Below are 13876 nucleotides of genomic sequence, written 5' to 3' on the forward strand. Positions count from 1 at the left end.
GATAATTAAAAGGTAACTTTTAAAAGTTTAGTTTTAATTAAATATGTCTGGGCAGACTCAACAAGCCACTTCGATTGAGGAGTTTATATCGGCTCATCACCGATCGCTTTCACTTTGGTATACAATCAAGCATTCATGGAAGAAAAAAAAGAGATTCATGTCGATCGATCCCATCAATCTCACCACCTATGACACTTCGTCGTGGGAGAACACTAACCAGTGGGCGTGGGAAACAGGTATTGCTGACGTCTCTCCATCGGACAAGCAATCCAATCAAGTAGTCATCACAACCAAAAAGGATGGCAAAAAGAAAGATACCTTAAACTTTGAATCTGATCATCGTTCTGGTAAGACAAAAAAAAGGAGATGAAAAAGATCAATTGTACATTAATTATATTTATATATTAACTTTTTAATATTTCTATTTCTTTTGTACTCTCTCTCTCTCTCTCTCTCTTTTAGAATTATTAACTGATTTACAAAGATCATTATCAGTAGTAAGAGCAGCAGAAAAACAAAACAAACCAGTTGATCAAATCAATTATCGTCATTTGGGACGTGCAGGATATGTGTATGAGATGAGTTTGAGAGAGTTGGCAACCGGATTGTACAAGTCGTACGGTGCCAAGAAACTCAAGCGTGGAGGTCTCTGGTTGGATGTTGTGTTGACTGTCTGTTCATGCTCTGTCGAGGAGCAGGATCCCGAGATTGCCAGAGATCCAAATGGCAAGCACTCCAAGATCCGTGTATCATACTTTTTCAAGGACATTGTCAAGATTGAAAGCTTGGCCGACAATAACAACGCCTATCTCTTTTACATGAACAACGAGGTTGATGCCGCCACCGATCTCTTTATCGTCTCTGATCCAAAGTTTATCGAAAACGTCATGCAATTCTCTAAAAAGTATGTTGGTCACGACGTCAAATTGTTAAAGTCCTCTTCATCACTACAAGACGTACCAAATCATCGTATCAAACGTCACGGTAAAGAAGATGATGACGCCTTGGTTTCAATCATTGATTTCACTGTAAACAAAATTAGTAATCGTCATAATGGTCCTGTTCAAAGATTATTAGCTTTATCAACTACAAAGTAAGAGAAAAAATAGAAAAAGAAAAGAAAATAGAATCATTTATTAATTTTAATTTTATTATTTAGATTGGTTGAAAGAGATTTATTAAATTATACAATTATTACAACTAGATCATATACTACTATTGCATGTTTAGTTAGATATGAAAGTGATAGTCAAAAGTTATCTATTCAATACAAGGATGGCTTATTGAAAACCTATACTTCATCGGCTAGAGATGCATTGATTGCCAGTATCATTGATTTCTGTCGTTCCGTTGGAAATAATAATGCAACCATTTTTACTTCTCAAATTGTTCGTGGTATGAAAATTACTCCTCATCATGTTACTCCAAGTGAAGTATGTAAATCAAATCAAAAGAATATATATTATTTTTTTTTCTTTTATATTTATCTTTTTTTTTTCTTTTTTCTTTTACTTTTTAGGATGTACAAGAACAATATATGAGATTATTTGAACAAAAATCATTTGATTTCGAAACGTTGAGTGTATCACAAATTGCACTTAGTTTGGATGGATTTATTTCAAATATTCCATATGCCGGTCTATCAAATGTATTTGCTGAAAAGAATGGCAAGGTAGTATTAAATTGTATTCAAAAGTTATTGTCTGGTGTCAAGTTGGGACCAAACGATGACAAGAGTGACTATGACCTCATTTCAGTCATTCTCCAAATGCTCCGTAGAATCGTTGCAACTCGTGTAGGTTTTGAATTGTTTACTCATTTCCCTCATTGCAAAATCCCATTAATCAATCTCTTAAAACGTTCCATTCAATGTGTTGAAGATACCATTACCTATTATGGTATTGATTTAATGATTGCTTTAATTCAACCTGGTAAGCTAAAAAAAAATAGAAATAGAAAAACAAACAAATCAAAAAAACAAAATACTTATTCTTTTTTTTTATTTTTTATTTTTTTTATAGCATTTGAAGGAGATTATGAATCAGGACAATGTCAATTAAATAAGAGAGAATTATTCATGTCATTAGATTTAAACAAGACATTGTTTGAATTGATTCAAAGACATTCGGCAAGTGGAACGGGAGCTTTGGTTTTAAATTCGGCTATTGAATTGTTGACTCTATTGTTATGTGAACCATACAGCGAGACTACAGATGCACCCATTTTCAATGATCTGTTGACACGTGTCGGTGCATTGGGACGTGACTTGTTCAAGTTGTTTATGCATCAGTGTCCTGCCATCTCCAAGAATGCAGGTATGTTGATGATGGTTGTCATCAATGAAGGTGATGAACAGTTGGCCAAACAAATGCAGATCATTGCATTGGTTGAAGGTGCTTTGTTGCGTCATTTACACGACTCACTCTTTTTAAAGGTGTTGCCTGGAGTTGTCAACCCAACCAACATTAGAAACTCACAAAAGCGTGAGATGAGCAAGATATTGATCGGTCTTTGGACGGCCGAGAATCCAGTCTGTCGTGCTCTACTTGATCGCGTGTTCCCACGTGGACTTGTGATGTACCTAGACAGCGCTGAAGAGCCACCCAAAGAAGCTGCCCTATCCGCCGCACAAGAGAGCAGTGGTCCCAAAGCCATCAAACTCAGTATCTTTGCCAACTGGCGTATGAAAAAGATCATCAAGACGAGAGAAACTATGGCCAAAGCTGTAATCCGTATCAAACGTGAACAAAAACCACTCAAACAACTCAACTGGCCCATGTTCCTCTTCCAATTTGCTCAAGACCATCGTGACGCCAATCTCATCTGGAATCATACCACAAGAGAAGAGTTGAGAGAGTCAATGGACAATGAAATGCGTCTACTCCAACAAGAACAAGAAGCTGCGGGTCGTGAAGTGGTCGCATGGAATGATGAAGATTTTGAAGTCCCATACCCATCACTTAAAAAGGAGATTGCTGTTGGTGGATACTACATCTCGTTGTTGGTCGATGGTACCTCCAAGGGTATCCGTCTCCAACACCCAGGTAACTTTTTCAGCGAGTTGTGGCAGAATTTCCTACTCAACGAAAGTCCCGATCAAAAGGCATTGTGTATGCGTGCCATGACACTCGTCTTTACATTCTATCATCAACATCCAACCATGGTACACCCATTCTCAAATATTGCTCATCTCATTGATTTGCTCGAGACTACCAACGATGTCGTTTTACGTGATCGTCTTTTATTGTTTGCACGTTCTCTACTCCAAGTAAAGGCAAATGCCAAGTTGTTTATTGATAATCGTGGTATCTACCGTTTGATGGATCTCATCACACTCGTTCACACCCATTACACCTATGGTGAAGAAGGACGTCTCTTGCAAGAATGGTACTATGCACTTGAAGGTGCTGAAGGTAGTGCTCCTCAACGTGTCGGTCCAGTGTCCCGTGTCGAGCTCCTCGAACTGTACACTAGCAAAAAGATCAACCGAAACACTCGTTGTTGGGCACAAGGTTCGGAAAAGTGGAAGCCATTGTCTGCCATCCCCGAACTACGTTGGACCATCATGAACGGTACTACACACGGAAACACTGGTGGTGTATTACCCAAGGCCGAACTCGGTAGTGTCATCCTCGACATTCTCAATGCACTCTGCAGTTTCCGTCCCACTCGTCACCCAACCACTGGTGCAGTCGTACGTCCACTCCCACGTGTCAAGCGTATCATTTGCGAGCCACTCAATCTTCCACGTATCGTCCAAACATTGCTTGCAGGTCAAGATATGCTTGTCGAAAAGACTGCTATCCTTTTAGAGTCATTGCTCATTGACAATGCAGTATTTACGAGTAAATTCTATCTTACTGGTGCATTCTTTTTCATGTTGCTCTATCCCAACTCAAACATCTTGCCAATTGTCAAGTTACTCCAGATTATCCACAACAAGCAACACCTTATCACCAGCGAAGAAGCTTCCAAGCACTCGGTACTCTATCCATTGCTCCCAGAGGCACTTATCTGTTTCCTCGACAATTACACTCCCGAAAACTTTGCTTCCAAATTCCTTTCAGACAATGATGATCCCGAGACCATTTGGAATAGCAATATGCGTAAGCTTATGCGTGAAAAGATCGAGTTGCATTTGGCGTCACTCCCACAACGTCTCCATTCCAACACGACCACCATCTACGAATACGTCCCTATTCCCAAGATCATCTATGCCGAGCTTGAAGGCGAGTTGTTCTGCCACTCGTACTATTTGTCGCGTCTCTGTGACACTCGTCGTTTCCCCAACTGGCCAATCCGTCAACCACTCGAACTATTCAAGAGCGTGTTGATTGTATGGTCCGAGGAGGCCGTCAAGGCTCCACAAGTCATGTCGGTGCAAGAAGCCATCGAAGTGCTCAACCTCAAGGTCACTGGCAAGCCACCCGCCGGCAAAGCACACAATTTCAAGGACGATGAGATTAGAAAGGCCTACTACAAGTTGGCTGCCAAGTACCATCCAGACAAGAACCCAGAAGGTCGTGATATGTTTGAAAAGATCCAAACTGCCTATGAACTCTTGTCTACAGTCAACAATATCGACAATGAACGTGGATCAGACAAGAAGATCTCGTTGATCCTCTTAACTCAGGTCATTCTCTACACTCGTTACATTGACCAGTTCCGTCCCTTCAAGTATCCAGCCTATCCACAACTATGGAAGCTTATCACTGAGCTCATGGCCAACGACAAGTCATTTGATCGCAAGAACAAGACTCCACTCATCTCGCCAGCCACTCACCTTCTCTATCTCACCGTCGAAGCCTCTCCACTCAACTCTGAAGAGATTACTCGTAACAATGGTGTACCTATCCTCGCCAAGTTGTTTAGCAAGTCGGTCGATATTGTCTTTGAGGATCTCGTAGTCCCCACCCTCATCATTCAAACCACACCAGTCTCTCCAACATTCTCTGGCAAGCAAATCAAGGGAGATATCCCCGAACCAAAGGCTGCAGGTCAAAATGCCAACACTCCACCAGGTATCGATCAAGAACCAGCCAACAAGTCTGACCAACCAGCTCCATCTGCTCCACAAGGCCCTTCCAACGCACTCATCACTATCCCTACTTCCAAATTCAACATTAATGATCCAACTTTGGAAAGCGATGTACCTGCCGAAGTTTCATCTTCATTACTTCGTACTTTTGGTGTTATGGCCAAGTTCCCAGGTTCACGTAAACAATTATTTGCAAACAATGAGTCACTCAAGATTTGTGATAATATCTGTAAATGTTTGTATCTCTCTTACAGTCATCCACATATTGTAACCTATGCACTCGAAGCCATCTACCAATTTGCTCGTCAAGACGACGAACTTCAAGCTGCCATTGTTCAAGCTGGTGTTGTATGGCACTTGCTCCGTCTCTTGTTTGGTTATGATCACACTTTGGTCAACAGTGGTGTTGAAGTTAACCTCGACTCTAATCGTATCATGATTGGTAATCTCCATGCTAGAATGTCACTTCGTGCCCTCAGAAGAATGTCTGGTATCAAGAGTGAAGAAGATATTGAAGGTTATGCCGAACCATCTGACAAACCAGAAGACAAGGAAGCTAAAAAGGCAGCTGCCGAAGCTGTCCAAAAAGGAAATACTGGTCCTATTGCAATGCCAGTTCTCGATTCAAATGTTCTCACACTTACTTCTGGTCAACCAACTCCAGTTGCAACCAATCCATTATCAAATTCACCAACACAACAAGGTCAATCTGCTTCCTCTCAACAAGGTCAATCTGCTAGTCCTACCACCGCTACTCCACCAATTGGTAATCAACTAGCAAATACAGCAGCATCAAAACCAATTCCAAAACCAACAGCTCATACTGCTAAAAAGGCAGCACCACAAGTTGATGTTCAAGCATTCTTGGAAACTCCAGAGACTGAATTAAATCTAAAGGTTCGTGAAACGATTACAGTATTCCTCAGTAGTCATATTGTTGTTCGTCTCAAGATGCCAATTGGTACCATCCCATCGAAACACTATCACAAGTTGCTGACAGAGATGAATACCAAACACGAGACTGCCGCCTTTATTTGGAACAGTTCAACCAGAGACGATTTGATGGAATTCTTGAACAAGAAATTGGATGAAGCTCATCGTAATCCAAATGCCATCAATCCATTCTCTACCGAAACCTTTTCCTACAAATCATTGTCTGGTGAACTCAAGGTTGGTGGATACTACCTTCGTGTTTACAATGCTGCCCCAACAGCTCCAACCAATGCTACCACCCCCATTTCCGATCTATTTGTACAGTTGGTAGATTTCTTGGCTCAACAAAGAACTGCCAACGAACTTCCACAACGTGTCGCCGACAAAAAGATCTGGGATATCTATACATTCAAGGTATCAATGTCAATGGAAGCTCTTAGAAATGTTATTCAACATGGTAAAGTTAATCCAAATAACTTTAATCAAAAGGATAGAATGAGATTAATCTTTAATTTCTTAAGGTAAAAAAAAATAAAGAAAAAAGAAAAAGAAAAGAAAAAAAAAGTAAAATATTAATCTTTTTCTTTATTTTTGTAGAATCGAAGATAATTTAAATATATTAAAATTAACATTAGAAGTATTATCATTGGTAACATCAAATATGGAATGTATTCAACATATTGCAAGTGCAGGTAATGAAGCAGAAGGATGTTTGGTATCCAATTTGTTACAACTTTTGGCCAAACCAAAACAACCAATTTTGGACCTCCAACTAAAGGTATTACATTCATTGGTAGCTCTATCACAACATGTAAACGATACTGTTAATCATTGCGGTGTATTGTATCTTTTAGATATTGTATCAAATAATCAAATCCAATTTGATAGTCGTGTTAGAGCATGTGCAGTACTTGGTAGAATGCTCATTGACAAGGTACATGGACCACGTGTTACATTGTTACTCTCCAAGTTTATTCCACCCGTCTTTTCATCGACCATGGGTGAAGACCCACAACAAACCGTCATGGTATTTGATGCACAACACGAGAACCCAGAACTTATTTGGAACAACAACACTCGTGCTCAATTTAGAGAGATTATTGGTAACCTACAAAAGCAATACAATCAATTGCTCGTCAACAGCGGCACACTCAACCAACCATGGAGAATTGCCGAAGACTTTGCCATCTCTTACGAAATGGGTGAGAATGAAATCTTTATCGGTGGTGTCTACATCTCGCTCTTCCTCAAGCAACCAGGATGGTCTTTGCGTAATCCTCGCAAGTTCCTCCTCGAAGTATTTGACTTGCTCATCAAATTGGCCGGTGCCGATGGTGGTCACGATGCCAAGATTCAACAATTGTCGCTCGCCATCATCTCACTCTTCCAACACCACAATGTCATTTCCGATCAACTTCCATCAACCGGTTACATTGAAAAGTTGCTGCCACTCATGAGTCACACCAACATTCAAATCCGTTTGCTCATGATCAACATTCTCCACTCCATGTCTGACAGTCAAGTATGCGTTGACCATCTCGCCAAGATTGGTACACTCTGGAGTCACATGGCCCGTGTCATCTCGTTGCCCAACGAAAACCTCGCCCTCACCGCCGAATGCATTGGCAAGGTGCTCAAGCTCAACCGTTGTGAAAAGAGCTGTCTCGTCGAACAAGCCTCACGATCTGAATTTATCAACAACTCGCTCAAGCTTTTGGAACGTGGAAAGGGTGTCTCACCAGCCACTCAGGCCATCGTTGTAAACTACCTCAAATCATTTGAATTGGATCCACTCCACGGTGCAGGTATCACTGCCATCCTTGATAAATCTGAAATCTGGGCCTCTTATTCCTCTCAAAGTCACGATCTCTTTATCACTGGCCCTGCGACTGGTCCTGTTGGACTTTTGACTGCTGGTACCACCACTGTTGGTCTATTAACTTCAACTGCTTTCAATCCTCAAGTTGGTAATTCAAACAAGGATGAACCTCCTCCTTTACTTTAAAACAAAAAAAATTAAATAAAACAACAGTTTAAATTAAATATTTTCGAAAAAAATCTTTTGATTAACCACACTCCCAAAATTAAAATTAATTCATCCCCCCTGGCAACTGGCAACAAAAATCATACTTGATTGTATCATTACAAAAGAACAGGCTGAAAGTCTCTTGGATTGTCTTGGCCTCAAACCAGCCAATGTCAAAAAGGACTTGGGTATTGATGACTTTGCCATCGCAACGCTCTTTCCTGGGTTGTTTCAATCCCACCCAAGGCTATTCACCAATACCAAGCGGGTCTATCTCCCCCCCCCCCCCCCACTCATTATACAAAAGAAGAAATTGAAAAGAACAAGAAAAAAAAGGAAACAAACTATCAAGCCATGTACAAAAAAGTATGTATATGTATATGTTTTTGAATAATGTATTGTAATGTAATATATTTATTTTTTACTTTCTTTGGAGATTGGCTGACTTTGATAATAATGAAAAGGAAGCAAATGCTGCGATGGAGTATCCGCACCTCCCAGAGATTAAAAAACGATCGTAGATCATAACAAGATATATGGCAAAGATGAAAATAGAAGAATATTATTCGGAAAAGGAGGTCATACATTTAGCCGCTCAGAGTTGATTAAAGAGATTGCAAAGAAATTCCCAAAGTATTCTTCAACTACAACCAATACACCATCTCCTTCTATACCATCTCCTCCTTCTGTACAATCTCTATCTGTACCATATGCTCCTTCTGTACCATCTCTATCTGTACCATCTGCTCCTTCTGTACCATCTGCTCATTCTGTACCATCTCTATCTGATGGTGGCAGATGAACAATTGGTGGTGACCGATAGCTTTTTTTTGTATGTCACAGTGACAAAAGGTGATGTACAGAAGGAGCTGACGGTACAGATAGAGATGGTACAGAAGGAGCATATGGTATAGAGATTGTATCGCACACTCAAAAACAAACCAGATCACCAATACCGAAACGAAAATTCTGGGATATATATCTTTGTTCAAAGTTGAAATTAAAGACTTTATCAAGTATTAGTTTAAAATATATTTAATCTTCTTATCTGAGGAAGACATCATGTTCAATGATCGCATGGGTGGTCAAAAGCATTAATTTTTATTTTAGTTGGAAGCGCTTTTCGCTGAAATTTTGAGCTTTTTTAAAACGCTGATTTTTTCGACATTGGTGTTTTCAGCTTTGGCTGAAAGCTCGTTTTTAGCGGGTCGAACACTGAGATAACTTCAGTTGGATTACCACTATTTATTCATATTGATTGCTATTGTTACTAAAATATATTAATTTTTATTAAGTTATTTGTTATTAATTTTAATTATTGACTTGGAATAGGAGAAGATAAAGGAGGAGTAGAAGTTATATGATGATCGTTTGAAGCGGGTGAACCAGTAGCACCACTATTTGTTGTTTGTTTTCCATTTACAATGTTTCCACTGGCACCGTTAACTTGAGCGAGAGGTGATGAGGAGGTGACAATGGTAGATCTACGAGCCTGAGAGGAAGAGGATGATTTTCCACTACGAATCGTTTCAGCCTTCTTTTTGTGCAACTGCTCAAAGTTGGGGTTGCTGTGAATGTTGCTTTTGATGGCTTGTACCCATGACTCCATTTCTGCCATGTTGGCAGCCGATATAAAGTAGGCGGCATGGTTGGCTTGCACAAGGGTGCCGTCTGAATTTAATTTACACGCTTTCATCTGCTCCTGTGACGAGTGGAGCATAAAGCAAAACTTCTTTTGTACGACAATCGTGACAACGACATTCTCGAGTGGGATAATACCACATGGTTCGTGATCTTGTGGTGTCTTAAAGTAGAGCAAACAATTGGCTTCGAGTTTGAACCAACGTTTTTTCCACGTCTTGATACGACCACCTTGTTTGGTGAGCCAACCCTTTTTCTCGACGTGCTGGTCGGCCTGCCCGTCACGCTCCATCTTGATCTCGTCTGTAATAATACGGTCATACAAACTCTCCATAAAGTCGGGTGGCAAATCATCACCATTATTGATACCACTATTGTTACGGATAAACTCTTGTTTGGTCATCTTCTTTTTAATGTTGGGGTTGTGTGCATCAGTGTTTAGCATAATCACCGAGAACGCCAACACATAGACTGTATCATTGTTGGAAAAGATCTTATTGTCGGGGTTGTGTGCATAAAACTGTTGTGCAAACTTTTCCATCATACGATCGATCTTTTGAGCCTCACCTGGCAGTCTGAACGTCTTGAGGTACTTGCGCAGCGCCACGTCAAAGTCGAGTCCCGCAAAGTCGAGCTCTTCGACAAACGCGTGCAACACTTGCAGATTAAACGACGCAGCTTCTCCCAAGTACTCGCCAATCGCCGGTTTGTTGAGTGTATCTTGTGTCAACAAAAAGTGTGCAACATCTTTGGGTGTCAACTCACACAATCCAGAAGACACGGCAAACTCGATACCCTTTTTAGGTGACTGGTTAAAGAGAGCAACTGCATTCTTGATGAGGAGACGACGTTCGCGTTGTTGTTGTTGGTCGAGATCGTCTTTGAGCTGTTGATCGAGAGCAACTTGCACCTCGTCGGCAACCAATTGACTCGACTCGCGTTTATGTACAATGGCCATAATCTCGTCTGAATTGGTCGTACCAAAGCACTTGCCTAGATCGATCGACTGGCGACTAGACACATTACCAAGATCGGCACCTGCACGCAACAAGACACGTGCCACATCAGTATGTGCCTTTTTGAGTGCATACACGAGTGGTGTCTTGCCAGCGCAGTTTTTAGCGTCAACCTTGGCCTTGAATGAGAGCAACAGGTCAACAGTATCACGTGCACCTGCGGCACTTGCCAAATGCAACGGTGTCGACTGATGCGTATCAATAGAGTCGATGGCTGCACCCTTTTTAAGTAGCAGCTTGCAACAATCCGAGTGTCCATTGTATGCAGCATTGTGTAAAGGAGTTCCCCCCTGATTATCTTTAATCTCAATGTCTGCTCCACTCTTTATCAATGTATTTAAACATTTTACACGTCCATTGAATGCTGCCTTGTGTAGCGGTGATGCACCTTGATTATCCAATATATTGATCGTTGCTCCTTGATCTACCAACATTTTACAAACTGATGAATGTCCATTAAATGCTGCTTTATGTAATGGTGTTGCTCCTTCTTCATCTCTAATATTAATTGTTGCTCTAAAGAAATAATAAAAAATAAAAAAGAGAGATTAGAGATAAAGAATTCTTTTTTGTTCTTTTTGTTTTTTTTTTTTGTTTTTTTTAATTTACTTTTGATTAATTAAAATTTGAACAATATCTAATAAACCATTAAATGCAGCCAAATGCAAAGGAGTAGATTGACGAATATCACGACAATCAATTGGTGATGAAAGTTTTAATAAATGTTCGACAATATCTTTGTGTCCATTGAATGAAGCCTTGTGGAGGGGTGTTTCACCCATATCATCAATCATATCAATATGTGCACCCAACTCTAATAATCGTTTGAGGAGTGGCAAATTACCATTAAAACATGCATGGTGGAGTGGTGTGACACCCTCGACATCGACACAGTTTACATTCTCTCCATTTCTAACCAAAATGTCTACGCAATCTATAAATCCTGCTGCCGATGCATTATGAAGTGGTGATATACCATGAATATCTCTTGGATCTACTTTTGCTCCTTTTCTCAATAATAATGATACACAACTTGAATGTCCACTAAATGCTGCTTGATGTAATGGTGTTATTCCATCCTATAAAAAATAAAAAAAATAAAACATATTAAAATATTATATATATATATATTTCCTTTTCTTTATCTTTTTTTTATGTACATACACAATCTGAATGATTTACTTTAGCATCAGCTTTAATTAATAATTCTACACATTGAGGATTACCACCAGCACATGCATAGTGAAGTGGAGTTTCACCATTGAGAGTGACAGCTTTGGCATCGGCTCTACATTGAAGTAGATAGGATACACACTCTGACGATGCAAAGTGAGCAGCTTTGTGTAATGGTGTACCATTCTTGCTATCTTTGGTGTTTACGTCTGCTGGACCCTTTTCAACGAGCAGTTTGATACACTCGAGATGACCACGTGAAGCAGCCCATTGAAGTGGAGTGTTGTTGCCAGAGTCGAGTGCATGTGGGTTACCCTTCTTTTCAAGGAGAAACGCCACACAACGCGACGATCCACCATAGGCAGCGTGATGAAGGGGTGTTCGCTTCTCTCCATCCTCTGTCTCGACCGATGTGGCCGAATTGTTTAATAAATTGGATAGTCTTTCAATATCATCTATCGACGAGTAATAATGCACTGATGGACGTGCTGTCGATGTTGACTTGTTATCTACCAATGATAAATTACTATGTTGATTACTTGGTGATACCATGATGGTTTTATAAAATAAATAAATATATAAATTAAATATATTTAACCAACCAATTACTACTAATTATTGATTATTATTACTAACTATTATTAATGTTACAATTTGATTCTAAAACTACTACTACTACTAATATTACAACACAACAAACTCTCTATTTCTCTCTATCTATATCTTTTCTATCTATTATCAAAAGTTGTTGTTCAAAACCCTATAGTTGATCATAATATTAAATAATAATAATTCATTAGTAAATTGTTATTGTTATTATTCTTTGTTTGTCTCTTTTTTTGTGTTGATATCAATCAAGGTGATAGATTGGTGATTTAGAAAATAAAAATAAAAAAAAAAGAGAGAAATATAACAACAACAATCACAACACCAATAATAACAACAATTACAATAATATTATCCTCTCACAATTCCCCTTCATACTAATTTTATATTGTTGTCTCTTATTGTTATTATTGTTGTTGTTTGTTGTTGGTCTGATTATTATGACGATGATGAATATTATAAAGTTTATAATGAGATTTCAAATGAGATGGGTGGTAATATAGAAGCAGGAAGGAGCAGACAGGATAGAGGTACAGTACAAATTATATATATTTGATATTGAATGAATGTGATGTTGGTGTATATTGCGAGTATGTATGTCTATGCACCACCTTAGTAAGCACTGAGGGTACAGCAAGCTTTCTTTGGCCAACAACATTCATGTTAGAGTGTTGTGAATAATATTATTATTATTATTATTATTATTATTTTGATGATCCCAAACATAAATCTAGCATCATGTGTCATGTGATTGATAGGTAGGTATATCCCATCTCTTGAATTATATTGACTACTTGTGTGTGTGTGTGTTATCTTAATTAACTGTCTTTTAATAATATTATAATCAATCAACCATCGATTGTTGTGACTGATAATTGACCAACCATATGTTATGTTTTGTGTCCTGTATCCTGTTTGTTGACATATATCACACTCACTCACTCACACACACACAATCGTCGTTACTAAACACTCCTTCCTATATCTAATCTAAATCTATTGTTGTTGTTTTGTAGTTGTATTTTGAGTGAGAATGTATTATATAATACTCACTCTTACTACCAATCTTAATTATACAGACAGTCTAGTCTGTCTACCTGTCTGTCTATTTTATAAATTAATTTTATTTGTAGTAGAATAGTAGAATTTATAAATTACCATTGGATTGTATAATAATAATAATAATAATAATAATAATAATAATAATGTTGTTGTTTGAGAGTGAATAAAACACACAACGATTAATTAATTGACTGGCTCTTGTTATTGTTCTCTTTCAACTCTACCTTTTCCTCTCTCCTCAAATACAACACTATCTATATTATTATTACTGTCTCTTTGTATGTCAACAAACAAATATAAAAAAACAACAACTAAACCATCTATCTCTTTCTTCTTCTTTTTGTTTTTTGATCACACAACTCTATGACGTTGGGTTCTTTA

General features: G+C 38.8%; 2 protein-coding genes across 2 annotated transcripts; one reads left to right on the forward strand and one right to left on the reverse strand.

The window, feature by feature from the left end:
• Window positions 1-43: 43 nt before the first annotated feature.
• Window positions 44-8799, forward strand: dnajc13 (DnaJ like protein; the record flags this gene model as incomplete). The annotated part of the gene is made up of 7 exons (XM_004366564.1): window positions 44-347; window positions 463-1093; window positions 1160-1433; window positions 1520-1931; window positions 2022-6492; window positions 6569-7938; window positions 8573-8799. The coding sequence occupies 7 exons, from the start codon at window positions 44-46 to the stop codon at window positions 8797-8799; spliced, it is 7689 nt and encodes a 2562-aa protein (XP_004366621.1).
• Window positions 8800-9312: 513 nt separating this feature from the next.
• Window positions 9313-12379, reverse strand: secG (ankyrin repeat-containing protein; the record flags this gene model as incomplete). The annotated part of the gene is made up of 3 exons (XM_004366565.1): window positions 9313-11170; window positions 11264-11733; window positions 11819-12379. The coding sequence occupies 3 exons, from the start codon at window positions 12377-12379 to the stop codon at window positions 9313-9315; spliced, it is 2889 nt and encodes a 962-aa protein (XP_004366622.1).
• Between the last annotated feature and the right edge of the window lie 1497 nt (window positions 12380-13876).

Source organism: Cavenderia fasciculata (genome assembly GCF_000203815.1).
Source record: "Cavenderia fasciculata unplaced genomic scaffold Scf_Dfasci-G-b-285a01.f1-5, whole genome shotgun sequence".
NCBI lineage: Eukaryota > Evosea > Eumycetozoa > Acytosteliales > Cavenderiaceae > Cavenderia > Cavenderia fasciculata.